The 26511-nt window shown below is 45.0% G+C and overlaps 1 protein-coding gene across 1 annotated transcript in view; it reads left to right on the top strand.

Moving 5' to 3' along the window:
• The window catches only part of SLC25A13 (solute carrier family 25 member 13), a 124107-nt gene that overhangs the window by 57982 nt on the left and 39614 nt on the right, over nt 1-26511 (top strand). The window contains exons 6-11 of the mRNA XM_088442243.1: nt 10195-10341; nt 12112-12250; nt 17456-17549; nt 17684-17768; nt 23132-23219; nt 23653-23811. Coding sequence (XP_088298369.1) covers nt 10195-10341; nt 12112-12250; nt 17456-17549; nt 17684-17768; nt 23132-23219; nt 23653-23811 — 712 coding nt within the window. The remainder of the gene's footprint in view (nt 1-10194; nt 10342-12111; nt 12251-17455; nt 17550-17683; nt 17769-23131; nt 23220-23652; nt 23812-26511) is intronic.

Raw genomic sequence — 26511 nt, 5'->3', positions numbered from 1 at the left:
ATAATAAATGCTCTATGGATAAAGACGGAAAATATTCTTTCCACTGTGCTAAACCTGTGTGCTGAGTATTATAGTCCAGAGAATTATGTAGAAACGAGCAGTGTCGTGATATAGCTTTATTTTGAGGGTTTTCCGTAGTGAGTAAATTATCTAGATCATTAATAAAGTCATTCGGAGCTAGTTTTCTGGAAAGTTGGGCTATTTAATGTTGTGCTTGAAAGTATGATAGGGGTGATAAGCTGACAGTTGGATATTTATCTCTAATGGAGCATACACACGGTCAGATTTGTCAGACTTGTCAGATTTGTCAGATGAACGATTTGAACGATTGAACGATTTTTGACTGCATTAAAATGAATGGAATCGTCCAAGTCTGACTGCAAACCCATCAGATGTCAGATATCGTTATCTGACAAACGGGAACGCGCATCGTTGATCGTCCATCGTTCAGGCATGTCAGATATGAACGATTTTCCTTCAGATATGAACGACTGAACGATTTTTAAATCGTTATCGTTCATATCTGAAGGAAAAATCTGATCGTGTGTATGCACCATTAGTTGTGTTAATGTTAATGGTTTTCTTAAAGTAATGTCCGTAAAATGCCGGATGGAAGTGATTCCGCTTCTATGCCATAAGGTAAAGGGGTGTCCAGCATTCCCATATTGAAAGTTTGGGTTATGTGTAAATGGGAGGTGTAAGGAAAAATATGGGTTTAATGTAGGGATGTGCAGGCTCGGATAGGTTCGAGTTTGCACGTGGAGTTCGGATTTTTCCCTCCAAAAAAACGGAACTCAGAAAGAGGCAAAACGTCATCTTGCATGGACGATCATCATCATTCCTGGACAAGTCCAGGAATGATGATGATCGTCCATGCAAGATGACGTTTTGCCTCTTTCTGAGTTCCGTTTTTTTGGAGGGAAAAATCCGAACTCCACGTGCAAACTCGAACCTATCCGAGCCTGCACATCCCTAGTTTAATGTATGTCTGTGGCCTCCCCTCCTTTTTTCTAATAATTGTATCTTTTGCTGTTATTTTTGTGTTTTTGATCCAGATACCCATATTATTGTTTTATTTTTCTTTGGATATTATAATTTTGTTCATGGGCTATTTTTGCAGTGTTATACAATTGTTATTCGAACTGGGACTATATTTGTACTTCCCTAATGTATGTTTAGCGGATGAATCTATACACCAGTGTGCTATCTCCATGTTACCTTTATATAACTATTGCACATTGTGATTTACTGTTATTGATATCTGCCTGTAACGTTTTCTATTTTTTTTCTGTCACTTGATTTTTGCAAATCCAAAATAAACAGATCTTTTAAAAAAAACAAAAAAAAAATGAGCATTGAACTAAGGGCCTGATTCAGCAAAGAACTCAGTTGCTAGTACGCATGCAATCGGCCGATTGTTGCGGTCTGCGTAGGCATTGCAGTGAGCAAACCATTCATTGCGATCGGGACTGATCGCAGTGATTACACAGACCCATCGCGCAGTGGTTGACAGGAAGTGCCGTTTGTGGGTGGTGACGGGGGGTTGGCCGATCACTGGGGTGCTAGTGCGGTAGAGGGGCGTGCATAAATTAGCCACTGCGATACCGTACGCACCCTGAGGCCTCATAGCGTGCGCTGAAGTAAGCAATTCCTGAGTAAGGTCTAACGTGCCTTAACTGTGCGTGAGGCTTCGATGGTACTCGATTTTACTGATGTTTTCACAGTCTTGCTAAACGTTACGGATGTGCGTGTAGGTGAACTGGGCGTCCTTATTTAGGGAAGCGGCGGCATTGCGATCGCTATGGATTGGCATAAAGTCTGTGAACGAGGAAGGGTTGTTTTTAAAGGTTCCTCAAACGACTGCACTTTGTAAGCGGTATGAGGGAGCACTGAACCCAGAATCCAGCACACGCCACATATTAGGAGTACTGAGAACTGGAACTACAGCCTAAAAGAGAGGCCAGCACATAACACAGAGGGCTACCTAAGATGTGATAAATACAGTGCCTTGCAAAAGTATTCACCCCCCTTGGCTTTTTACCACCTGTAATTTTTTTTTTTTAATCTGAATTTTTTGTGATGGATCTGCACAAACTAGTCCAATGTGGTGAAGTGAAATGAGAAAAATATATATAAAAAAGAATCTTTATAAATAAAATTCGGAAAATTGGCATGTGCATATGTAAGCACCCCCTTTGCTATGAAGCCTCTCAAAAGTTCTGGTGCAACCAATTACCTTCAGAAGTCACATAATTAGTGAAATGAAGCCCAGCTGTGTGACATCTAAGTGTCACATGATCTGTCAGTATAAACACACCTTTTCTGAAAGGCCCCAGAGGCTGCAACACCTCTAAGCAAGAGGCTTCACACCATGAAGACCAAGGAGCTCTCCAAACAAGTCAGGGACAAAGTTGTTGAGAAGTACAATTCTGGGTTGGGTTATAAAAATATATTGATGATCCCCCATCAAATCCATCATCATCAACTGGAAAGAACATGGTACCACAACAAACCTGCCAAGAGAGGGCCGCCCACCAAAACTCACAGACCGGGCAAGGAGGGCATTAATCAGAGAGCCAGCACAGAGACCAAAGGTAACCCTGAAGTAGCTGCAGAGTTCCACAGTAGAGACTGGTGTATCTCTGCATGTCACCACAATAAGCCGTACACTCCATAGAGCTGGGTTTTATGGAAGAGTGGCCAGAAAAAAGCCATTACTTAGTGATAAAAATAAGAAGACACGATTTGAGTTTGCCAAAAGGCATGTGGGCGACTCCCCAAATGTATGGAGGAAGGTGCTCTGGTCAGATGAGACTAAAATTTTACTTTTCGGCCACCAAGGAAAACGCTATGTCTGGCGCAAACCCAACACATCCCATCACTCCAAGAACACCATCCCCACAGTGAAACATGGTGGTGGCAGCATCATTCTGTGGGGATGCTTTTCAGTAACAGGGACTGGGAAACTGATTCGAGTTGAGGGAAAGATGGATGGTGCTAAATACAGGGATATTCTTGAGTAAAACCTGTTTCAGTCTGCCTGTGGTTTGAGACTGGGACGGAGGTTCACCTTCCAGCAGGACAATGACCCGAAGCATACTGCTAAAGCAACACTCGAGTGGTTTAAGGGGAAACATTTAAATATGTTGGAATGGCCTAGTCAATGCCCAGATCTCAATCCAATTGAGAATCTGTGGTCAGACTTGAAGATTGCTGTTCACAAGCGGAAACCATCCAACATGAAGGAGCTGGAGCAGTTTTGCCTTGAGAAATGGGCAAAAATCCCAGGGGCAAGATGTGGCAAGCTCATAGAAAGCGACTTGCAGCTGAACTTGCCGCAAAAGATGGCTCGACAAAGTACTGACTTTAGGGGGGTGAATAGTTATGCACGCTGACGTGTTCTGTTATGTTGTCCTAAATGTTGTTTGATTCACAATATAGAAAAAACACAACTTCTCAGTTGTAGGCATGTTCTGTGAATGAAATGATGCACACCTTCACACAATCCAGTTTAATTCCAGGTTGTGAGGCAACAAAACATGAAAAATGCAAAGGGAGTGAATACTTTTGCAAGGCACTGTACCTGTTGCCATGCTGCTATGCGGAGGATCCTGGTGCTAAATGAGGGCAGTGTTATAAATGGGGAGCAACTTCCATCTGCGTAGTCACCCATGTGTTTAGTTATGCATCTGCTGCAATAACTTAGTAGCGGGCAGAGATTTTACATTGTGAGTATGAGTTATGTTCTTGTTACAATGTCTAGACCCCAAACTCTAGGCAGCCGGAGCCTGAGTCTATATGGAATCACTTGTACAAATTCACATTCTTTTGACGTTGAACTTAACCTGTACCAGATGGCTTCCTAGTACATTTTATGTTCGCCCTCCTTACTATATGCCATCAGCTGGGACGCTTGAGAGCTGCCTCTAGCAAGCCAGTGTGCTACAGCATGCCTGACCACTGCTTACTGACATATCTTTACTATGTGCCATCAGCTGGGACGCCTGAGAGCTGCTGCTAGCAAGCCAGTGTGCTACAGCATGCCTGACCACTGCTTACTGACATGTCCTCCTTACTATGTGCCATCAGCTGGGACGCCTGAGAGCTGCCTCTAGCAAGCCAGTGTGCTACAGCATGCCTGACCACTGCTTACTGACATGTCCTCCTTACTATGTGCCATCAGCTGGGACGCCTGAGAGTTGCCTCTAGCAAGCAAGTGTGCTACAGCATGCCTGACCACTGCTTATTGACATATCTTTACTATGTGCCATCAGCTGGGACGCTTGAGAGCTGCCTGTAGCAAGCCCATGCCTGACCACTGCTTACTGACATGTCCTCCTTACTATGTGCCATCAGCTGGGACGCTTGAGAGCTGCTGCTAGCAAGCCAATATGCTACAGCATGCCTGACCACCGCTTACTGACATGTCCTCCTTACTATGTGCCATCAGCTGGGACGCCTGAGAGCTGCTGCTAGCAAGCCAGTGTGCTACAGCATGCCTGACCACTGCTTACTGACATGTCCTCCTTACTATGTGCCATCAGCTGGGACGCCTGAGAGCTGCCTCTAGCAAGCCCATGTGCTACAGCATGCCTGACCACTGCTTACTGACATGTCCTCCTTACTATGTGCCATCAGCTGGTACGCCTGAGAGCTGCTGCTAGCAAGCCAGTGTGCTACAGCATGCTTGACCACTGCTTACTGACATATCCTCCTTACTATGTGCCATCAGCTGGGACGCTTGAGAGCAGCCTCTAGCAAGCCAATATGCTACAGCATGCCTGACCACCGCTTACTGACATGTCCTCCTTACTATGTGCCATCAGCTGGGACGCCTGAGAGCTGCCTCTAGCAAGCCCATGTGCTACAGCATGCCTGACCACCGCTTACTGACATGTCCTCCTTACTATGTGCCATCAGCTGGGACGCCTGAGAGCTGCTGCTAGCAAGCCAGTGTGCTACAGTATGCCTGACCACTGCTTACTGACATATCCTCCTTACTATGTGCCATCAGCTGGGACGCCTGAGAGCTGCTGCTAGCAAGCCAGTGTGCTACAGCATGCCTGACCACTGCTTACTGACATGTCCTCCTTACTATGTGCCATCAGCTGGGACGCCTGAGAGCAGCCTCTAGCAAGCCAGTGTGCTACAGCATGCCTGACCACTGCTTACTGACATATCTTTACTATGTGCCATCAGCTGGGACGCCTGAGAGCTGCTGCTAGCAAGCCAGTGTGCTACAGCATGCCTGACCACTGCTTACTGACATGTCCTCCTTACTATGTGCCATCAGCTGGGACGCCTGAGAGCTGCCTCTAGCAAGCCAGTGTGCTACAGCATGCCTGACAACTGCTTACTGACATATCCTCCTTACTATGTGCCATCAGCTGGGACGCCTGAGAGCTGCCTCTAGCAAGCCAGTGTGCTACAGCATGCCTGACAACTGCTTACTGACATATCCTCCTTACTATGTGCCATCAGCTGGGACGCCTGAGAGCTGCCTCTAGCAAGCCAGTGTGCTACAGCATGCCTGACCACTGCTTACTGACATGTCCTCCTTACTATGTGCCATCAGCTGGGACGCCTGAGAGTTGCCTCTAGCAAGCCAGTGTGCTACAGCATGCCTGACCACTGCTTATTGACATATCTTTACTATGTGCCATCAGCTGGGACGCTTGAGAGCTGCCTGTAGCAAGCCCATGTGCTACAGCATGCCTGACCACTGCTTACTGACATGTCCTCCTTACTATGTGCCATCAGCTGGGACGCCTGAGAGCTGCTGCTAGCAAGCCAGTGTGCTACAGCATGCCTGACCACTGCTTACTGACATGTCCTCCTTACTATGTGCCATCAGCTGGGACGCCTGAGAGCTGCCTCTAGCAAGCCCATGTGCTACAGCATGCCTGACCACTGCTTACTGACATGTCCTCCTTACTATGTGCCATCAGCTGGGACGCTTGAGAGCAGCCTCTAGCAAGCCAATATGCTACAGCATGCCTGACCACCGCTTACTGACATGTCCTCCTTACTATGTGCCATCAGCTGGGACGCCTGAGAGCTGCTGCTAGCAAGCCAGTGTGCTACAGTATGCCTGACCACTGCTTACTGACATATCCTCCTTACTATGTGCCATCAGCTGGGACGCCTGAGAGCTGCTGCTAGCAAGCCAGTGTGCTACAGCATGCCTGACCACTGCTTACTGACATATCTTTACTATGTGCCATCAGCTAGGACGCCTGAGAGCTGCCTCTAGCAAGCCAGTGTGCTACAGCATGCCTGACCACTGCTTACTGACATATCTTTACTATGTGCCATCAGCTGGGACGCCTGAGAGCTGCTGCTAGCAAGCCAGTGTGCTACAGCATGCCTGACCACTGCTTACTGACATGTCCTCCTTACTATGTGCCATCAGCTGGGACGCCTGAGAGCTGCCTCTTGCAAGCCAGTGTGCTACAGCATGCCTGACCACTGCTTACTGACATGTCCTCCTTACTATGTGCCATCAGCTGGGACGCCTGAGAGTTGCCTCTAGCAAGCCAGTGTGCTACAGTATGCCTGACCACTGCTTATTGACATATCTTTACTATGTGCCATCAGCTGGGACGCTTGAGAGCTGCCTGTAGCAAGCCCATGTGCTACAGCATGCCTGACCACTGCTTACTGACATGTCCTCCTTACTATGTGCCATCAGCTGGGACTCCTGAGAGCTGCTGCTAGCAAGCCAGTGTGCTACAGCATGCCTGACCACTGCTTACTGACATGTCCTCCTTACTATGTGCCATCAGCTGGGACTCCTGAGAGCTGCTGCTAGCAAGCCAGTGTGCTACAGCATGCCTGACCACTGCTTACTGACATGTCCTCCTTACTATGTGCCATCAGCTGGGACGCCTGAGAGCTGCCTCTAGCAAGCCCATGTGCTACAGCATGCCTGACCACTGCTTACTGACATGTCCTCCTTACTATGTGCCATCAGCTGGTACGCCTGAGAGCTGCTGCTATCAAGCCAGTGTGCTACAGCATGCCTGACCACTACTTACTGACATGTCCTCCTTACTATGTGCCATCAGCTGGGAAGCCTGAGAGCTGCTGCTAGCAAGCCAGTGTGCTACAGCATGCCTGACCACTGCTTACTGACATGTCCTCCTTACTATGTGCCATCAGCTGGGACACCTGAGAGCTGCCTCTAGCAAGCCAATATGCTACAGCCTGCCTGACCACTGCTTACTGACATATCCTCCTTACTATGTGCCATCAGCTTGGAAGCCTGAGAGCTGCTGCTAGCAAGCCAGTGTGCTACAGCATGACTGACCACTGCTTACTGACATGTCCTCCTTACTATGTGCCATCAGCTGGGACGCCTGAGAGCTGCTGCTAGCAAGCCAGTGTGCTACAGCATGCCTGACCACTGCTTACTGACATGTCCTCCTTACTATGTGCCATCAGCTGGGACGCCTGAAAGCTGCTGCTAGCAAGCCAGTGTGCTACAGCATGCCTGACCACTGCTTACTGACATGTCCTCCTTACTATGTGCCATCAGCTGGGACGCCTGAGAGCTGCCTCTAGCAAGCCAATATGCTACAGCATGCCTGACCACTGCTTACTGACATATCCTCCTTACTATGTGCCATCAGCTGGGAAGCCTGAGAGCTGCTGCTAGCAAGCCAGTGTGCTACAGCATGCCTGACCACTGCTTACTGACATGTCCTCCTTACTATGGCTGCTTACTGACATGTCCTCCTTACTATGTGCCATCAGCTGGGACGCCTGAGAGCTGCCTCTAGCAAGCCAGTGTGCTACAGCATGCCTGACCACTGCTTACTGACACGTCCTCCTTACTATGTGCCATCATCTGGGACGCCTGAGAGCTGCTGCTAGCAAGCCAGTGTGCTACAGCATGCCTGACCACTGCTTACTGACATATCCTCCTTACTATGTGCCATCAGCTGGGAAGCCTGAGAGCTGCTGCTAGCAAGCCCATGTGCTAAAGCATGCCTGACCACTGCTTACTGACATGTCCTCCTTACTATGTGCCATCAGCTGGGACGCCTGAGAGCTGCCTGTAGCAAGCCAGTGTGCTACAGCATGCCCGACCACTGCTTACTGACATATCTTTACTATGTGCCATCAGCTGGGACGCCTGAGAGCTGCCTCTAGCAAGCCAATATGCTACAGCATGCGTGACTGCTGCTTACTGACATGTCCTCCTTACTATGTGCCATCAGCTGGGATGCTTCAGAGCTGCCTCTAGCAAGCCCATGTGCTACAGCATGCCTGACCACTGCTTACTGACATGTCCTCCTTACTATGTGCCATCAGCTGGGACGCCTGAGAGCTGCTGCTAGCAAGCCAGTGTGCTACAGCATGCCCAACCACTGCTTACTGACATGTCCTCCTTACTATGTGCCATCAGCTGGGACGCCTGAGAGCTGCCTGTAGCAAGCCAGTGTGCTACAGCATGCCTGACCACTGCTTACTGACATGTCCTCCTTACTATGTGCCATCAGCTGGGACGCCTGAGAGCTGCTGCTAGCAAGCCCATGTGCTACAGCATGCCTGACCACTGCTTACTGACATGTCCTCCTTACTATGTGCCATCAGCTGGGAAGCCTGAGAGCTGCTGCTAGCAAGCCAGTGTGTTACAGCATGCCTGACCACTGCTTACTGACATGTCCTCCTTACTATGTGCCATCAGCTGGTACGCCTGAGAGCTGCCTCTAGCAAGCCAATATGCTACAGCATGCGTGACTGCTGCTTACTGACATGTCCTCCTTACTATGTGCCATCAGCTGGGACGCCTGAGAGCTGCTGCTAGCAATCCAGTGTGCTACAGCATGCCCGACCACTGCTTACTGACATGTCCTTCTTACTATGTGCCATCAGCTGGGACGCCTGAGAGCTGCTGCTAGCAAGCCAGTGTGCTACAGCATGCCTGACTGCTGCTTACTGACATGTCCTTCTTACAGCAGGCTGTGGTTAGTAATCCTGGAGAGTAGCAGATTCAGAGGTGGAGGCAAATGTCACCACCACTGTATCGTTGGTATGTAGCGGAGGCGTCTTGTGTTAAGTCGTCCACTGCCAGCTTCTCTGATCCGCTGCCATCGGTCCATTCAAAACTACGCTGCCGGGGCCAGCGAAACTGCGTACGAGGAAACCGTAACTGGCTTCGACACGCCCAGAAAACGGCACCCGTTTTATGGAACGCTCCCTGTCGCCGTCCTGACACACCTGCAGCCGATCAATCAGGCTGCAGCTAACAGGGCCCTGCTGCCGCAGCCGCTGTGCCATCATGAGATGTGTGCAGTCCAGAAAACATCGGTCAATTGTGACCGAATCGGGACTGCGTCCAATGCTGAATCTTTACATTATAATCACAGAAGTAAAATTGTGTTACTAGGGTTGTTTCAGTGTCACAGGGGGCGATTGAATTGTTGTGTGGGCAGCGATAAGTAATGGGTGCCTAGTGTTGCAATTCACTTGTTCTGGGCACCTTTTAATAATTGCGATCTTCACGCCCTATTAGATCAGGTTTAGCCATGTAAAATGGCTAAACCCGTCTGAAGTCCTGGTTAGGGCGCCATACTGTACCCTCCTGAGCCCGCAAGCAGAGATGCCAGCGCTGCAGGCTATTCCTCCCGACCGGAGCAACAATTGAATTTCTCCATTGGGCGCCCTGAAAATATAGCCACCTTGTAAACAATTGAATTGAAAAAAGGAGGGGCTGGGGCTGTACATCCTAATCTTCAACATAATAATAGGTGCTACCATCCTGAGACCTATAGTTCTACTGCAGAAAAAAGAGGGGAGATGCAGGTGCACACTATAAGCACGAAGAATTCTAATGATCAAATTCGGCGAGTCGGGAAATTTTAACATGCAGTTTTTTCCCCCAATCATCAATGGCAGAACGGGGGAGTCGGGGGCTCGCGTTATCCTAGTAAATACATTTAACAGGCGTTCTCCAGTTTTGTGAGACATGTGATGTTCACTAGTTGTGCCGAGTAATTTACGTGAGCTATAGACAGAACGTGGAATGAATACATTTGAATGCGCATGCTTACAGTTAGTATACCAGGCAATAGGCATGGAGAGCATTATGAAGGAGGGTAGCTCTGTAGATGGTTTAACATTTTGCCATTTGCCTACAGGCGCTGCATTGTGTATTCATCACCTCTTTACTGTCCTCTTTGATTGTAGGAAATACAACTTGAACATGCCAGGCAAGCCTTTGTTCAGCGTGACTCGGACCACACCGGAACGATCAATGCCATGGACTTCAGGGATATCATGGTCACTATTCGCCCACATGTCTTGACACCATTCGTGGAACAGTGCTTAGTTGCTGTAAGTGTAACTTCCTAAAATTTGTCTTTCATGAAAGGGGCTCAGATTAAAATCCAATCTCTTCCTGGTTATTACTTTGGAGGGGGAATTCCTATTCCTGGGGTCCCCAAACTCTGTCCTCAAGGCAGTCTTAACAGTCCCATGTTTTTAATATTATTCCTGCTTGGGCATAGATGGTATAATCAAACTGACTGAGGTACGAATAAAGTCACCTGTGCTTAAGTATGGATATCCTGAAAACCTGGACTGTTAGGGTGCCTTGAGGGCCGAGTTTGGGAACCTCTGCCCCATTCTATCCAGCATACTCATGGTACTTGCATGTACAGCTGTGTCCTCCTACACCTAGCCTTAATACGCTATGTGGCTCGGATGAGCTGCGTCGAGCGGTGTAGCCACTTTTCAAATATATATTTTCTGCTCAAATGTGCGTCTGAGTCGCAACGCGATGTGACAAAACCGCTTCACGAGACTGCACTGATTTATTCGAGACGTGATACTTGTATAGCTGTGTGCGACTGAGTCTGAATCTTTACCACGGAACTTGACGTGAAAAGCCGCAGCCGCGGCATTGTCACGCTTCGTATGCAGATTCAAAGCTCGCACGCAGATATACAAGTGTCGCATTTCAAATGAATCCGTGCAGTGTCGCGGAGCGGTTCTCTAGCATCGCCATGTGACGAAGATAGACATTCCAGCGAAAAAGAGGCTTGGCGCAAGCAGAGTCCACGGACTAGAAGGGCTGTTTGGTGCAACTGCGCCAATAGTTTGAGGACACGTCTGTCAGCTATATATAAGTATCGGACCTTGCTCAACGGAGGAAACGCCGAGGGCATCAGTGTTGGGACCTCCACAATCAAAATAATATAATGGGATTTTGAGAAACCGTTAATAGAAATATGGAACACACCGTCAGACTAGCTGTTGCCTGTTGCTCTGTAGTGTAGTGTGCTTTAATGGTTTCACAATAGCATAAAGCGCTGCGGGTTCTATTATAGTGCGACTTTTTGTTGTGTTGGGAGACTGTTTGGTTCTCCATGGTACCTCCCAATAACATCAATTTGCACTATAGATTTGCAAACTAATTCACAAATGTAGGCTTCCGTAAGGTTCTTTCTCTAATTCTATTTATTTAATAATATGGTGCACAAGTGGTTGTAAACCAAATCAGATGTATTACTTTTTGGCAGACTAGCTTAGTAAGTCTAATGAAAGGTAAAATCGGATTGGAGGCGGCAGGATGCGGCACGTGTAATCTCCTTGTAAGGTTTTATAGATTTGATGAGATTACCAATGTGCGAGAGTCCCTCGCCCTCCCAGATATATCGAAATAATCTATATACACAAATGAAGTGGCATTAAGTGTAGTTCGTCGTCGTCTAGTCCATACCGTCCGTAGAGCTTTTGGGCCAGTCGATTCATTTCTGAATATTTTATCGTTTCTTTCAGGCTACATTGTGATGTTTCTACATTCATTACTTTAAATAAATAGACTTGTAAAACATTTGCGAGCCAGCAATATTGAAATGTTAGCCTTGTAAATCAGCGCTGGACGAGTTAGCGTAATCCGGCATATGTATTTGCTTAGGTTAGCCTCAGATGCTTGTAGGGAAAAGCTTTTATGGAGTTTATTAGCAAGAAAAAAGTATTTTCTTTGACAGTTCACATTCTTGTATTAATAAATCTTTTGCTTAGTTGAACAGATCCTCCACCCCCCCTATATTTTCCAAATGTCTCGCTAACTATTTTTTCCTCTCCAATCTCTCATTTAAGGCTGCTGGAGGTACTATATCTCATCAGGTCAGCTTTTCCTACTTTAATGGATTTAATTCCTTGCTGAACAACATGGAACTTATTAGAAAGATCTACAGTACCTTGGCTGGCAACAGGAAAGACGTAGAGGTCACCAAAGGTATTTTATTTATTTTTGTGAAGATTTTGCTTTTTAAAATGGCTTTTTGTGACTGGAGTGCAATTATTGGATTGTCTTCCATTTGGGGGGAAGGGGGTACTTTTTGAAGGTGGTGAAAGGAGAGAGGTGAGCAAGGATTGTCTCGAGACAACGGGCCAGGAGATGTCCGGGGCAAACCGCAAATGGCGCCTGCAAATTCAACATGATTGATTTTTTTTATTTATTTTTTTTGTTTTAATTATTTATTTGAACTGGCTTTCTTTCTAGCCAAATCTATTTTATTCTTGTGTTTTTTTATTGATCATAGAAAAGAGAATGTTACCCTCAGTGGAATGAAAGCAGGATTTTCCTTTTCAAACTCCATAGCAGCCATCTACATATGTGTTCACACATTAGTTAGCTGAGTAGCGTCTGGAAAAAAAAAAACACCCCTGGAGGGTGGCTAATGTGACCCCCTCCTACACTTAGGTGTCCTTTTCCTGTCTGTCAGCCAAGTGGGACAACTGTACGTGAGTGTTTTTGTGTGTTTTAAGTGAAGTGGATCACCTAGACCGAGTGAGTCTGGATGGTCCCTGAGACACAGGTGTGAGAGTGCAAGCAGGGACCTGTGACGCTAGATGCTACATCTAAATAGCATATGTAGGGCTGGAGTTTCGTCTCTGCCTGGATTCCTCTCTGGGCGTACTGGAAATCAATGGCGCCTATATGACATCACTTCCCTTGTGCTGAACACCTGGCAAATTGTGCGCACACTGAAAATCTGCTTTGCTTAGAAGTACTGTGCCTCAGAGGGTTTTTGCACTTTGGAGCCTGAAGCCAATCCCATAAAAGCAGATCTAAAAAAAAAAAAATATATATCGTTTAACACTCTTCAATTTAAAAAAAAAATTTTTTTGAGATTAAAATGTACACGATTTAAAAAAAATAAAAATAAAAATCCCATCATTCCTGCAGGGTTGAAGAAGTTTTCCCTCATCGTCTTCTCGCCAACACTTCAGAGAAGTGCAGTTATTGGCCAGGAAAGAGCATTTTCTGGCAGTACAGTTCGACAGCCCTCTCATTCCTACGGGAATAGGCAAGATTGCTGGGCCCAAACGCCTATTGTTTAGACCATTGTTTATATTGTTTATACTGTGGGGCGGCATGATCGCATAGTACAGTTTATTAGACTATTTATATAGCACACACATTTTACACAACGCTTTACAAAGAATATTTATTCACGCCAGTCCATGCCCAGTAGAGTTTTATAATCTATATCCCCAATCGCATGTACACACTGGGGTTGTTGTTTTTTTGTGGAAACGGGTACAAGTCGGTTGGTTGACATTCAGAAGGTCGACACTTTCTGAATGTCGACAGAAAAAAAAAGACATGGTCATTAAGTCAACATGGTCATTAAGTCGACCTTCATTCTGTCAATGTATTTAGGTCGACAAGGTTAAATAGTCGACATATTCAAAATGTTGACATTTAATATGTTTACACAAAAATTTTAACAAATTTTTTCATGTTTTTTAGGCTTTATTTTTTTTTTAAAGTGTGTACATTTTTGTGTCGACATGTTAAATGCCAAGCTTTTGAGTGTCGACCGTTTAACCCTGTGAACCTACATACATGTCTATAGAATGATGGTCGATCTAATGACCATGTTGACCTTTTTTTACTGTCAACACTCAGAACCAGTCAACCTTCTGAATGTCAACCTTTTATCCCACACCTGTGGAATCCTGAATGCTCTCCACTTAAATCAATGTTTTTGTGATCACTTCAACCAAGAGTACTTGATCGAATGCGTCCCTATACCCAGAGGGAATATCTTTTGTGAATTCCGTCCTGTGGAAATGGAGGCATTTAGAGGACAGTTTGCTGATCATCTTAGAAGAAGTTATTCTATTTCCGTGACATAGAGGGGCACAAACATTTTTATTCCAGATTTTTCCTGGTAGAGAAAGCACCAGGGGCCTTCCGAGCAGTTTTTGAATGGAGGTGGCGAGATCAATTTATCTATGAAAGATCACTCCGCTTGTAATCAGAATGGTTAATTCTAAATGCCATAAAGTGACTTCCTTCAATAGATATATAAGATTCCCATCTCCACATTCTTTCGTTCAACGTTGACCATTTCCAGATCACGTGTTTCCTCTTCGGGCTGTCCATTGACCAAAAACATTCGCCAAAGTGCTTGTGGTTCTTATGTCCACTGTCTGGGAAATGAGGAGCCACCCACTGTATGGTGTCCAGTGCTTGTAAGAGGAAAGTTGAAGCATATTGCTAGACACAGAGCAGCCCATGTTATGAACTTCTTTCAGTACTATGTTTGGAGAGTCAATAAAACAAAAAGCCATCTAGTGCCTTCTCAACCTTCCACAATTCTTGGGTGTACAAGTAGACACATCAAAAAGAAATTCTCTCTGTCTCCTTGGAATGTTCTTATCCACTATAGGCATTCTTCCTTGGCTGCGGTGACATGTGAGAGATCTTCAGCTAGACCTACGCAGTCATTGGAATCGCAATACAACATCTCTAAATGAAGCCATTAGACTTTAATATGTCACAAAGACATCCCTTGTGATGGTGGGAAGATCAAGACTAAAAGAGTGTCCTCCTTAGAACCATTAATAGATTGTGCTCATAGCAGACTCCAAAGGTTGGGTCTCTCATCAAGTTACACATTTGGTACAAGGAGTATGGGTACAGAAACATAAAAGAAAACCTACTGCAAGCAGATGTTCTCTAAATTAAGGCATTATTCAGCATGTGCCACCACTCAGGTTATTTTCTGACCACTGGACTGGTTGTTTTCATAAACCGCCAAGGTGGCACAAGAAGCAGAACCTTTTGACCTCCAGTAATCTCTATGCTAATGATACTCAGATCCACCTTTCCGTGTTGTGTACACAAGACTTCTGTTCCAATTTGGCCGCATGTTAACGTGGCCCTGGTTAATATTTCAGCTAAGTGGCTTCCAAGCCCAGAACAGGATGTAATCAGGATGCCGGCGGTCGCAAATGCCGACCGACCAGAATTCCAACACTGAAAGCCTGGCATGGGACTAAATATAGGGGTCTAAATACCGACACCTATCATTAGCCCCATGACGAAATCCAGACGCCCCGCGTACCGAACTTAGGTTAGCCGGGTGTCGCGACCTGTTAGCACGGGGGGGGAAGGGTTAGGTTCAGGCACTTATTGTTAGCCCCCCCCGGAAGGTTTAGGTTAGGGGAAGGAGGGGTTAGTGAAATGGTTTTTCTCCCATGTTGCGTTTAAGAGAGTGTAAAGACTTTTTTTGGGGGGGAGGACACTGCTGCGAACTTCCGCCCTGAGCTCCACAATGTCTAGAACCAGCCCTGTATACAACACTTATATAGCTGTGTGCAAGTGAGTCTGTATATGAACTTGGAATGAAAAAAGCTGCGTCCGCTACATTGTAGCACTTCGTATACAGATTCAGAGACTCAGTCGCACACAGATATACAAGTGTCGCATATCAAATTCATCCGCACAGTCTGCTGGTGCATCCTAGTTGCATCACATTGCGACTTTTATGCATTTTGAAGCAAAAAAGACGCCCGGCGCTGGCAGTCTCTGCGCTCGAGAGGGGCTTTTTAGCCTGACTGTAGCAAAGGTGTGTAAGGTCACATCTTTATGCTGGCCAGTAATATACTAGCATTGGTGTTGCTTGCTTATTACTGTCATATAAGTATCAGATATTATTTTATACAGCTATGTACAACTGATGTTCCGGCATAGTTTCTCTGTTTAGTTGAGCTTGCATTATAATATTTAGTGCCCAGTACAGAGAGACAGTGGCTTACCCAAAGTCATTGTGTTAACACTCCGGTTCCAACTGAGGTCTATCAGCTGGTGCCAATCAATGAAAGTGATTTACCGTATATACTTGAGTATAAGCCGACCCGAATATAAGCCGAGGTACCTACTTTTACCACAAAAAACTGGGAAAACTTATTGACTCGAGTATAAGCCTAGTGTGGGAAATGGCAGCAGCTGGTAGTGCCCCCAGTAGTAATTCCCTCTGGTTGTGCCCCCAGTAGTAATCCCCCCCTGGTAGTACCCCCAGTGGTAATCCCCCCTTTTAGTGCCCCCTGTAGTAATCCCCCACTGGTAGTGCCCCCTGTAGTAATCCTCCCCTGGTAGTTCCCCCAGTGGTAATCCCCCCCTGTAGTAATCCCCCCCTGGTAGTGCCCCCTGTAGTAATCCCCCCCTGGTAGTGCCCCCTGTAGTAATCCCCCCAGTGGTAATCCCCCCTTTTAGTGCCCCCTGTAGTAATCCCCCCCCCCCCTGTAGTAATCCCCCCCCTGGTAGTGCCCCCAGTGGTAATCCCCCCTGATAATGCCCCCTGTAGTAATCACCCTCTGGTAGTGCTCCCTGTAGTCCCCCCCCCCCCCCCCAGTAGAGAGAGACGTGATAAGAATTAAAAAATAATAAACACTTACCTGAAACTCCCGCTCCTGGTCCCGCCACTGTCTGCTCCTCCGGCCGCTTTGCATGGGAGAGACGTCGTCATGACGACGTGTCTCCCATCACCCACTGCGGGAGCCGGAAGATGGCTCCCGCAGTGGGAGCAGCAGCCGGAAGATGGCTCCCACAGTGGGAGCAGCAGCAGCCGCTGAGAGTCTGACAGACTCTCAGCGGCTGCTGATTACACCAAACACGCAGCTGCCGGCTCCGGCGGCTGTGTGTTTGGCAGTGTGTATCGCTGACCGAACTCCGTCCGGTCAGCGCTACACTTCAGTCGAGTATAAGCCAAGGGGGTACTTTTTCAGCACATTTTTTGTGCTGAAAAACTCGGCTTATACTCGAGTATATACAGTATTTGTTTTTGTTTGTATGTTTTAAATTGAAATCACTCTGTTCAGTTATCACTGTTCTGTATTTATTTGTGACTGTGCTAAATGCTCTCTCTTACAACCTCTATATTGTACATGTTTAAATAATTGGTTCAAATATTCTTGTCTTATTCTTAATCAGTGATGTCACCATTCATTTTTTATTTGTACGATTGGAGGTAGGCGGCCTCTGGCTTTCCAGCTGGCTGGCGTAGCATACTGGGGCTTGTAGTTCCACAACCGCTGGGAATCCAGTGATTTTCTCTCCCTGGTTTACTCCATGCAATGTCTGTCGTTTTATAGAGGAGTCCGGTCGTCTCATCTTTGCTTCCCTCTCTCTCTCTTTCCTAACCAGAGGAGTTTGTGTTGGCTGCTCAGAGATTTGGCCAAGTTACACCCATGGAAGTTGACATACTGTTCCAATTAGCTGATTTATATGAGCCAAGGGGGTAAGTGAGATGTTACAGCAAGCATTGTTTTGAAATCCAAATTAAAACAATACCCATATTCTGTATTTCTACTACTACAAAATAAACTGATGCCGCCACATTTTTATTTATTGTTTTTTTTTTTTAAATGACAGGCGTATGACCATGGCAGATATTGAACGAATTGCTCCTCTCGAAGAGGGAGCATTGCCCTATAACCTGGCGGAAGCCCAGAGACAGGTAAGAGCAATGTTCTTGGTAGTAAACACCCTGCGGCATGGCTGTCTATCATCAGTTCTGTGCCAGTTAGAGTCCTAAAGTAATCTGCTGTGGGTTGCAGGACTGTTCTGATATTTGCAAAGTTTTTAAGCTCTGTAGTGTACCTAAAGAAAAATGAACTAAATTAGAGCTAAGAATCTAGTAGCCTGACACAAGCGGCCACATCTGTGATTGTGAAGGTGGCCACACACATGGCGATCTGCACACGATCAGCCGATGTGTACGATCTGTGTACGATTTCCCTTGAAACTCTCCCTGGAAGCTCTGCACACGATCTGCGCACAATTTGGTGTTCAATCTTCAAAGGATCTCTCCTGCAGTCAGACTTTCACAGTGCGATGTGCAACCAGCGGGGACGCGCATCGCATCGTGATCGTGAGTGGGGACTCACGATTTACTCAGGATTTGGCTATATTTTACATGATCTGTCGTTTCAATGTGTCTGAATCGGCCAGATCGGGTAAAATATTGCTATGTGTGTGGCCAGCATTACTTTGTATCGCAATTTATTTGAGAGAAGTTTGATTTTTCATACAGGTTGAGTCTCCCATATCCAAATATTCCGAAATACGGAATTATTTTGACATGACTTGATTTTTGATGGTTCAATGTACACAAACTTTGTCTAAGGCACAAATTATTAAACATATTGTATAAAATTACCTTCAGGCTGTGTGTATAAGGTGTATATAACACATAAATGAATTATGTTTGTATATTTGGGTCCCATTCCCAAGATATTTCATTATGGTATGCAAATATTCCAAAATACGGAATATTCCGTTATCCAAAATACCCCTGGTCCCAAGCATTTTGGATATGGGAGACTCAACCTGTACTTGTTTTTATTGCAAAATGTATACAGTTTATATTATGTACCATATATCCATTCTGCTTCTGACAGCAAGTATTCTCTCTACACAAAAGCACGGCTCTGTAATTCAGCCTTTGGAAGGCCGTGGACACTCTTTTTACTTTATGTAGGCCATGGAACAGCCCAGAGACTTGATAAGGGGGATAATAGCGAAATGACCTGCATTCTGCTTTACAGCTGACTTTAGTATGATGTCCTTGTTACTATTCCAGCTTTGTTTGATCTTTTTTGCTGCCTCTGACATTGCTGGCAGTGAGAGAGGTTCACATTGTGATTCATGCATGTTTCATACATGTCATTAGCCGGTTCTATAGCTTACTGCCCCTGTGTTTGATGCTCTCCGCTCTGTAGGAAGCGATTTCTCGCTGTGAGCGATTATCTTCAAGGGGCACGTCGCTCATTTGAAAGCATGGCAATTATACATACATCACTTTAATTATACCCATTAAAGGGACACAGTCCTTATTTTTAAACATTTTTCCTAAGTGGAGCATATTGCATGTAGGGATGTCTCCTGTTACAATAAAGCAATGCATTTTTATTCCAAAGTGCTGTAAATGCTTGTTTATTTTATAAGCACTTTATAGGGGGGATCAATCATTGAAAATATTAGAAATTTACGCTTGTGCTTTAATATTATGAAATTATTTTTATTGTTGTTTTTTTTTTTTATTAAATTTTTTTTAAAGCTCTGTATGTAGATGAAGAGGGTGTATTTATTTTACGACTTTTGCAGATGTATCCTTGTACACGTTAGCCTCAGAACGCCATGCGGCGTGAGAGAGCCGCTAGGTCCCGTCTGACTTGGCTTGCGCCGAGCATCTTTTTTGTCCGAAATTGCGTCTTAGGGCCAGATTTTTCGACAAACAAATTGCAAAAATGGTAGATTTCCGCAAAAAAAAAAAAAACATGCAAAAAGTTTTCACCATCTCAGGCTAGGTGAAAAAAGAAACTGCGAAATCCCTATTTTTGACACAAAATGTGGGGATTTCTTTCAGAACCATTTGGACACCCTTCCCTAGTGATAAATGATCCTAACAAATTTTGAAAGTAGCGTAATTTGGCGAAAAACAAGCGGTCAAATTTTTTTGAGGAAAAAAATGTTGACAAGAAGTTTAACGTATTGGGTTTGGTATTTCGGGGGGGCAATATGGGTGCGGCAAGGGCTTTAAACATTGCACGTGGTTGCAGCAGGCGCTTTTTTAATGGTTTATAAAAGTGCGCTTTTACGTCACGTAAATATGCTTGCACCCATTTTAACGTACCCCAAATTTACGTGGAACAGTAGTTTCCTGGAATAAAAATAGCTTTCTATCATTTCTTAATGTTTTTTAATATACGCAAATTATTGCCAACCTACGCAATTTAAATACCGTAAATACTTTTATTACAGCCAATAATACACTTCTAAAGCATTTTCCGATGTAGGGCAGCCATTTTTTTGGGGGTATAGATGCAATTTTCTGACACTTTTTTGCATATTTTTTTCGCCTTTTTTTTTTTCAACAACCTCCCATTTTCGCTTGTTTTTTGATGATTTTGCCACTAATGGAAACCACCCCTTAGTCGCAAATGGATGTCGTGACGGACCACATCCGGAGACTGCACGGATTCATTTGATATGCGACACTTGTATATCTGTGTGCGACCGCATCTGTATACGTAGCACAATTGAACTCTGCGGGGCAAAAAAGCAGCGGCCGCTGCACCGTAGCACCTCTGTATAAAGATTCAGAATCAGTCGCGCGCATCAAATTAAGCCGTGCGGTCTCGTGAAGCGGTTTATCACCTCCGCTTGCGTCTAAGGCAATTTCAGGCGAAAAAGTGATGACTGATGGAACCTGGGGCACCGATAAGGGTTGTTTGGTACGACTGCAGCAGTAGTGTCTGAGGATGTATTCCACTTAGGCAAATGCCATTAACAAATTAAAGTAGGGACCGTGCAGGGTGTTAGGGATTGTGGGGGCCATGGAGGGGGCCACTAAATGGACAACTCCAGAAATGAACAATGAGTTTTCTTTCTCTCTTATCTGAAAACAAGTCCAACTGTTAAAGGAAAGAAATGAAAATGTGATGTACGTTGAATTAGTTGATAAGAGATGAGGGTTTGCTGTTTTTACTGGGAGGCATTAAAGCTACAGTAATTTGCCTGTTTTGGTGACTTTTGTTTTTGGCCAAATGTATGTGTTACATAGTACCGGTACATACAGTAATCAGAAAACGTTCAAACGCAACAAGTAAAAACAATTGCCAAAGACTAAAGTGGGTTCACACTAGACGGTATGTCGTCCGATCCAGTGAATCAGAGCAACGTATCAGGTACATCGTCTAGTGTGTGCCCTTGATATGTGCGCACACGCTGGTCCCTAGCGACATCGACCGTCTGTCCTACTGCAGGGTCGACGGGGGATGTTGCTAACTGTCATGCATGACACATCCTTAAATGTCCCTAAATTTGGCATGGTGGTGTAGTTTGACCAGGATTAGGTTTTTGCCTAGCTTTGAACTTTGTCAGGGCCACTCACTGTCACAGAATCCCTAAAAATGGGGGACACTCTTAAATAGTGAGAAAGCTATAAAAGTATCCTATTAAACTGAGCAAAGTTGATGACTCATGCAAGTTATTAACAGTGTCTTGTAAAGGGCAGCGGAATATACTGCGCTATATAACATTAATAGAACAAATCTAGGTAGTAACAGACAGACATAAAAGTAAGAGAACCATGCTCGCAAACTTACAATCATATTAAATCCAGAGCCTCTGTGTTTGCATGCAAGGGTGTAACTAGAACTTTGTGGGCCACATAGCAAGATCTTAAAAGCCCCTCCCACCCCCCGGAGGTAAAAAAACACATACATTTGCCCCCACACAGACCCCATTCGGATTATGCCACACAGAGCCCAGGTTACGCCACACAGTAGTACCCTTTATACACATTATGCCACGCAGTAGTAGTGCCCCTTATACATTATGCCACACAGTTATGCCCCTTAGTCTACACAGTAATGCCACTTACACATTAGGCAGTTCGGGCTCCATAGCAACTGCACCCCTGGTGCAAGCATGTTAGCAAACTGTGGGGTGCTTTCAGGATCAATGGAATGGGGTTATAGGCGAGGACAATATAAACAAATAAAGGCTGCAGGTCTACTTCAGGGTCCAGTCTACAACCCGGGCAATGCCGGGTATCCCAGCTAGTTTAAAATAATCACCTAGTTTTAAAAGGAGAGCTAAATCTGATGAAGCAGATACCCTTTATGTGCATGTAAGTGTTTTATTTAAGTTATTACATGCATTGACTGACTTTGAATTTGCCAGTTTTGTGTTTGTAAAACTAAACCACGACTGTGCTGTCAAAGTCTGCACCCAGACGCCTGTTCAAGACCACAGAGGGTGGATGCAGGCTACCTTCTGGCATGTAGGCCTCACGCCAGACCTCTGTCCCAGCCGGTCCTCTGTAGTGTGGGGTTCAATGCTCCTTATAAGATGGATACTGACCTGGTAACTCTATACAGCAGGCTGCTGCTTCTTCAGGAGGAACTGAGGCAGACAGGAGCTGTGACGGACATGCCAGCATGCAGACGTAAGAGCTTGCACTTGTGGTGCAGTGATGGAGCAGCGTTAGTACAGTGCTGCTTTTTATTGCTGTGCGCTACATCAGCTTATCGGCTCCTACTCGCATACTATTGAGTAAAAGCCCTTTGAGAAATCTCATTGGGCAGCAAGCTTTGCGTTCATAATCGTTTCAATAAGAGCAAGGTTGCGAGAGAGCGCATGTACAAGATGATGGATTAAAGTGAACTGAAGGTGGAAAATAATGAATACAGTTATATTGAAATATGAATATCCGGAAGAGGTGTCGGCTTATTATGTTTCTTGGGCTTTTCATGTATTGGGCATTTACTTGGGACCATGGAGGTGCCCAGGTCATCCCTTACCGGATGTCCCACCTTTCTCTCGCTGTCCCTCTTCTTTTCGGTTTACCTACAAATTTGGCTTTAGTCTTGTTCCCTATTAATGTAATAAACGCAGCGCAGTACGCACTTCCAGGTTGCAAAAATAGAAAATGGCAAATTTAATTTTAATAAAAGGATGTTGAAAAAGTAATTCTCCTTACGCTATGCTGATAACAAAATCCCAATTCTCCCCAAATTATTTTGAGAGGGGCTTTTTTTTTTAAAGAGGGGGGGGGTTTCCACTTTCCGGGTATCTTGTATCCAAAAGAACGGCCCCCGGTCTCCGGCTTGTTACACTTTGGTACATGGCATGTTTGCGCTTTTACAGTTTGCGAATCCAGCTTAGAATGTAAACTTTTTTTTTTTTGGTCTTTTTGGGCTCGTGACTGTACTCCAGATAATTGATACGTGTGTGTGTGTGTAACGTCTGTGCTGTATAACAGCAGGTGTCTACTCACAATGGCAGCTTCTCATGTTGTCCTTCTCTCTCAAGCATCAAGGCTCCGGCGATGTGTCTCGTACTATCCTTGTCCAAGTGGCCGAGTCGGCTTACAGATTCGCTCTTGGTTCAATCGCTGGAGGTTAGTCATGGTTGACTGTTGCCATTTTATCTTCATTACCACTTCCCCCTCCCCTATGTAGAGTCTGGGTGCACAATGGCCTCCCTGTCTATTCCCACAAGAGTTTTCCTTCACGGGTCACTGACCCTGTCCCCGTTTTGTGCAGAATCCATTGTACTTCATAGATATTGGAAGGGTTAGAAGTTGTACCTATGGCTTGTCTTGCTCAAAACAAATTTATAAACTTAATAAGTGCACAGCGACTTACTGATCTGTTTTAATAAAGTCTTTGACAAGCCTTTAATGTAACTCATTACGTTTATGAAAAGAGAGCATCCACAGGAACGTGCGCACTTAAGATAATTGTATCTTGTAACCAACCATTTTATTACTTTTTTTTTTTATTATTATTTAACGTATTGCATTTACTTTAACCCCTTTTTTGTTCAAACAGCTGTCGGGGCTACTGCGGTTTACCCCATTGATTTGGTAAAGACTCGAATGCAGAACCAGAGATCTACGGGATCGTTTGTAGGGGAACTTATGTACAAGAACAGTTTTGATTGTTTTAAGAAAGTGTTGCGGTATGAAGGCTTCTTTGGACTTTACCGAGGTCAGTCAACTTGTTGCTCGCTGGCTAACCAGATACAGATTAAAGGGGCTCCAACGCTGTATTTTTTTTTTTTTTTTCATTTTCCCCCTTTTTTTATTAATTTAAATATTAGGAGGCAGATGTGTAAATATGCTGTAACTTTAATCAGTTTCTGTGCTATTGCCAGTAAAGCGTCTCTCCGAACTCACCATTCATTAGAGAGGTTGTTGTTTGTCTTCTCTTCCCCCCCTGATTCCGTTCATTTAAATAAATAAAAAAGGATGAACTGGAAGGAGCTAACTTGTGGGGCCGCATTATCCCCTAAGGCCGTCTGTTGCCCTTAGCAGTTGTAACCGCTCCTTGATGTGCAGATGCTTTGACAGTTTAGTCCCTCACAGTCCCCAATGTATAGCTCAGAGCTGTTACAGAAACCGCGTCTATGAAGCGTTTCCATGTTGACTTGGGTTATGGTGGAGCTGACAGAAAATGTCAGAGCCTTGTCGCATCCAGGAGCAGGAGGTGCGACGTAATCAGCAGGGCTGCTGGAAACGTAAGTAAACTCCGCCATTGGTGCTTTCCCATGTCATAAGGGTTGGGTACAGGATCCCGGTGGTCGGGATGCGGCGGTCAGAATACAAACAGCGCCATTATTGGTTAAGTGTCCCAACCCTCCCTCTAAATCCACCTTTCCCGCAGCCTAACCCTCCCCTCCCGCAGTCTAATCGTCCACCTCGTCCCCCGGCAGCCTAGGCCTAACCCACTCTGTAGTGCCTAACCCTTACACTTACCGTCGGGATGTCGGCGTTCGGGATTCTGGAGCTGGGATTCTGACCGCCGTTGGGATGGCGACTACATCCCTGTCAGAACATGCCATTTATACAGCTGATATTTGGGGGGGAGGGGGAAATGTGTCAGTGGACAAGCCCTCATTGCTGTATTTTTTGTTTACATTTCTAATTTATATATGGCAGATTTGTTACTGTTGGAAACATTTATTTTTAGATGTACTCTTTTAACTTTGCATCCGAGTGACATATAGCATGAAGACATGATCTGGCAAGGAATCTGTAGACACCCACATCTGAGTAAACTTTAATCCTGTCTAATGATATGAAATGCTGCATAACAAATTTGGGGCCCTCCACCCAGTAACCAAACAAAAAAAGATTGCGAACGTTCTCCAAATAATCCCACAAATAATTTTATTTTTTTTTTAAAAAGAGAAAAACACAAAAAAAATAAAATAAAGGCTCTTCCAGAGACTAGTATATAGTATCTAGGCCATCAAGTAAATCAAATGGGCAAATCGATTTTTAGAATAAAATAAAATAAAAAATAAATAAATAGAAGTCTCCAAAAAATGCATGAAAATAAACATTAAAGTGTAAAAAGGAAATGACATCAGAAAGGGAGTTTTGTGTTCCTGATTCTGCTGAGTTATGTCCAATTTATCCCCCCCACCCCTTTAAACGTCCCAGAGATTCATAATTCATACTCCTTGCCAAAGTGTCCCGGATTAAGAAAATGATGGGATTTCCTGCGCTAAACATTTCAGCTCCTTGTTTCCTGAGCTTAAAACAAAATTTGGTTACGAGCGGTTCAGCAGCGAAGCTGTAATCTCTAACCTCTTTTCGTATTAGCTGTAATTACCCATTGCAGGTTGGTAAGATGTGTGGCATTTGCAGGAAGGGGATGCAATGAGCCGTGTTGTGTCGCAGTGATAGAGGTTAGTTTGCACAGGTCTAATGTAAATATGGTATATGTAAGTATAGTCAGTCTGTCACTGAAATGCCTGCAAGGTTGCAAGTTTAACTATTCAAATTTCTCTGCAGAGCTGCTTTTTCTGCAACTGGAAAGGTTCTAGAAGCGTTAAGGCTGTGTGTGGTTCCCTTACTCAGATCCTAGGGGATTAGCTTGCCCAGTGCCTTGACTTCAGCACAGGGAGAGAACTCACACAGGTGTGCTTATCATTCCAAACTGAGGAGGCCCAGAGGATAACTTGTGAATCTCCAATGTAATTATTGCCGGCCAGTATTACACTATATATATATATATAGTGGGGCCTCCATGGCACAGACTTGGTGTTCCAGCACATCCCACGTACGCTCGACCGGGACTGGGCTACTTTCAATGGTTGTGAAACCGATAGTTCCGGTCCCTCAGAAGGCCACATGCTGGTGTTCACTGAAGAGGACTCACCCCTCTCCCAGGGTAGAAGCAGCAGGCGGGACCCAGCTAATTTCAAAGTGTACTCCAATCGCGGTAACTAATAAGTAGGGAGCCGGCAGCTGGGCAATGTGACGATAGGCGATTGTCAGTGCGCTTAGGGGGAACGATGTGCAGCTATGGGGAAGACAGGTGTCCATAAAATGAGAACCTTGACGCGTTTTTACAGTTTACAAACTCCCGGTTCCATCAGAAGGTAGATGTATGTAAATGAAATACTCCACTTTTTAAATTGCGCTTCATTTATGTTCCCCTATGTATTATGGCAGCAACATTTGTTGTAGCAGTTAATCTCTAGAAGATGATATAGCCGTAAATTCATATTTAGATTTTTGATCACCTTTTTGCTCATTTTTGACAACCGTGAAGACCTCATTGCTTTATCATTAAGATATATATAAAAAAAGTCTGTAGTTGAGAATGAATCAATTCATGTAGAAAAGTTGTTCTGTAAGAAACTCCTGTACGATGCTCTCGTTACATAGACTGAGATAT

Source organism: Taudactylus pleione, unplaced genomic scaffold, assembly GCF_031769625.1.
Source record: "Taudactylus pleione unplaced genomic scaffold, aTauple2 ptg000306l, whole genome shotgun sequence".
Taxonomy (NCBI): domain Eukaryota; kingdom Metazoa; phylum Chordata; class Amphibia; order Anura; family Myobatrachidae; genus Taudactylus; species Taudactylus pleione.
The sequence above is the reverse complement of the archived record's forward strand: the minus strand, read 5'-3'. Positions and strand labels throughout refer to the sequence as shown.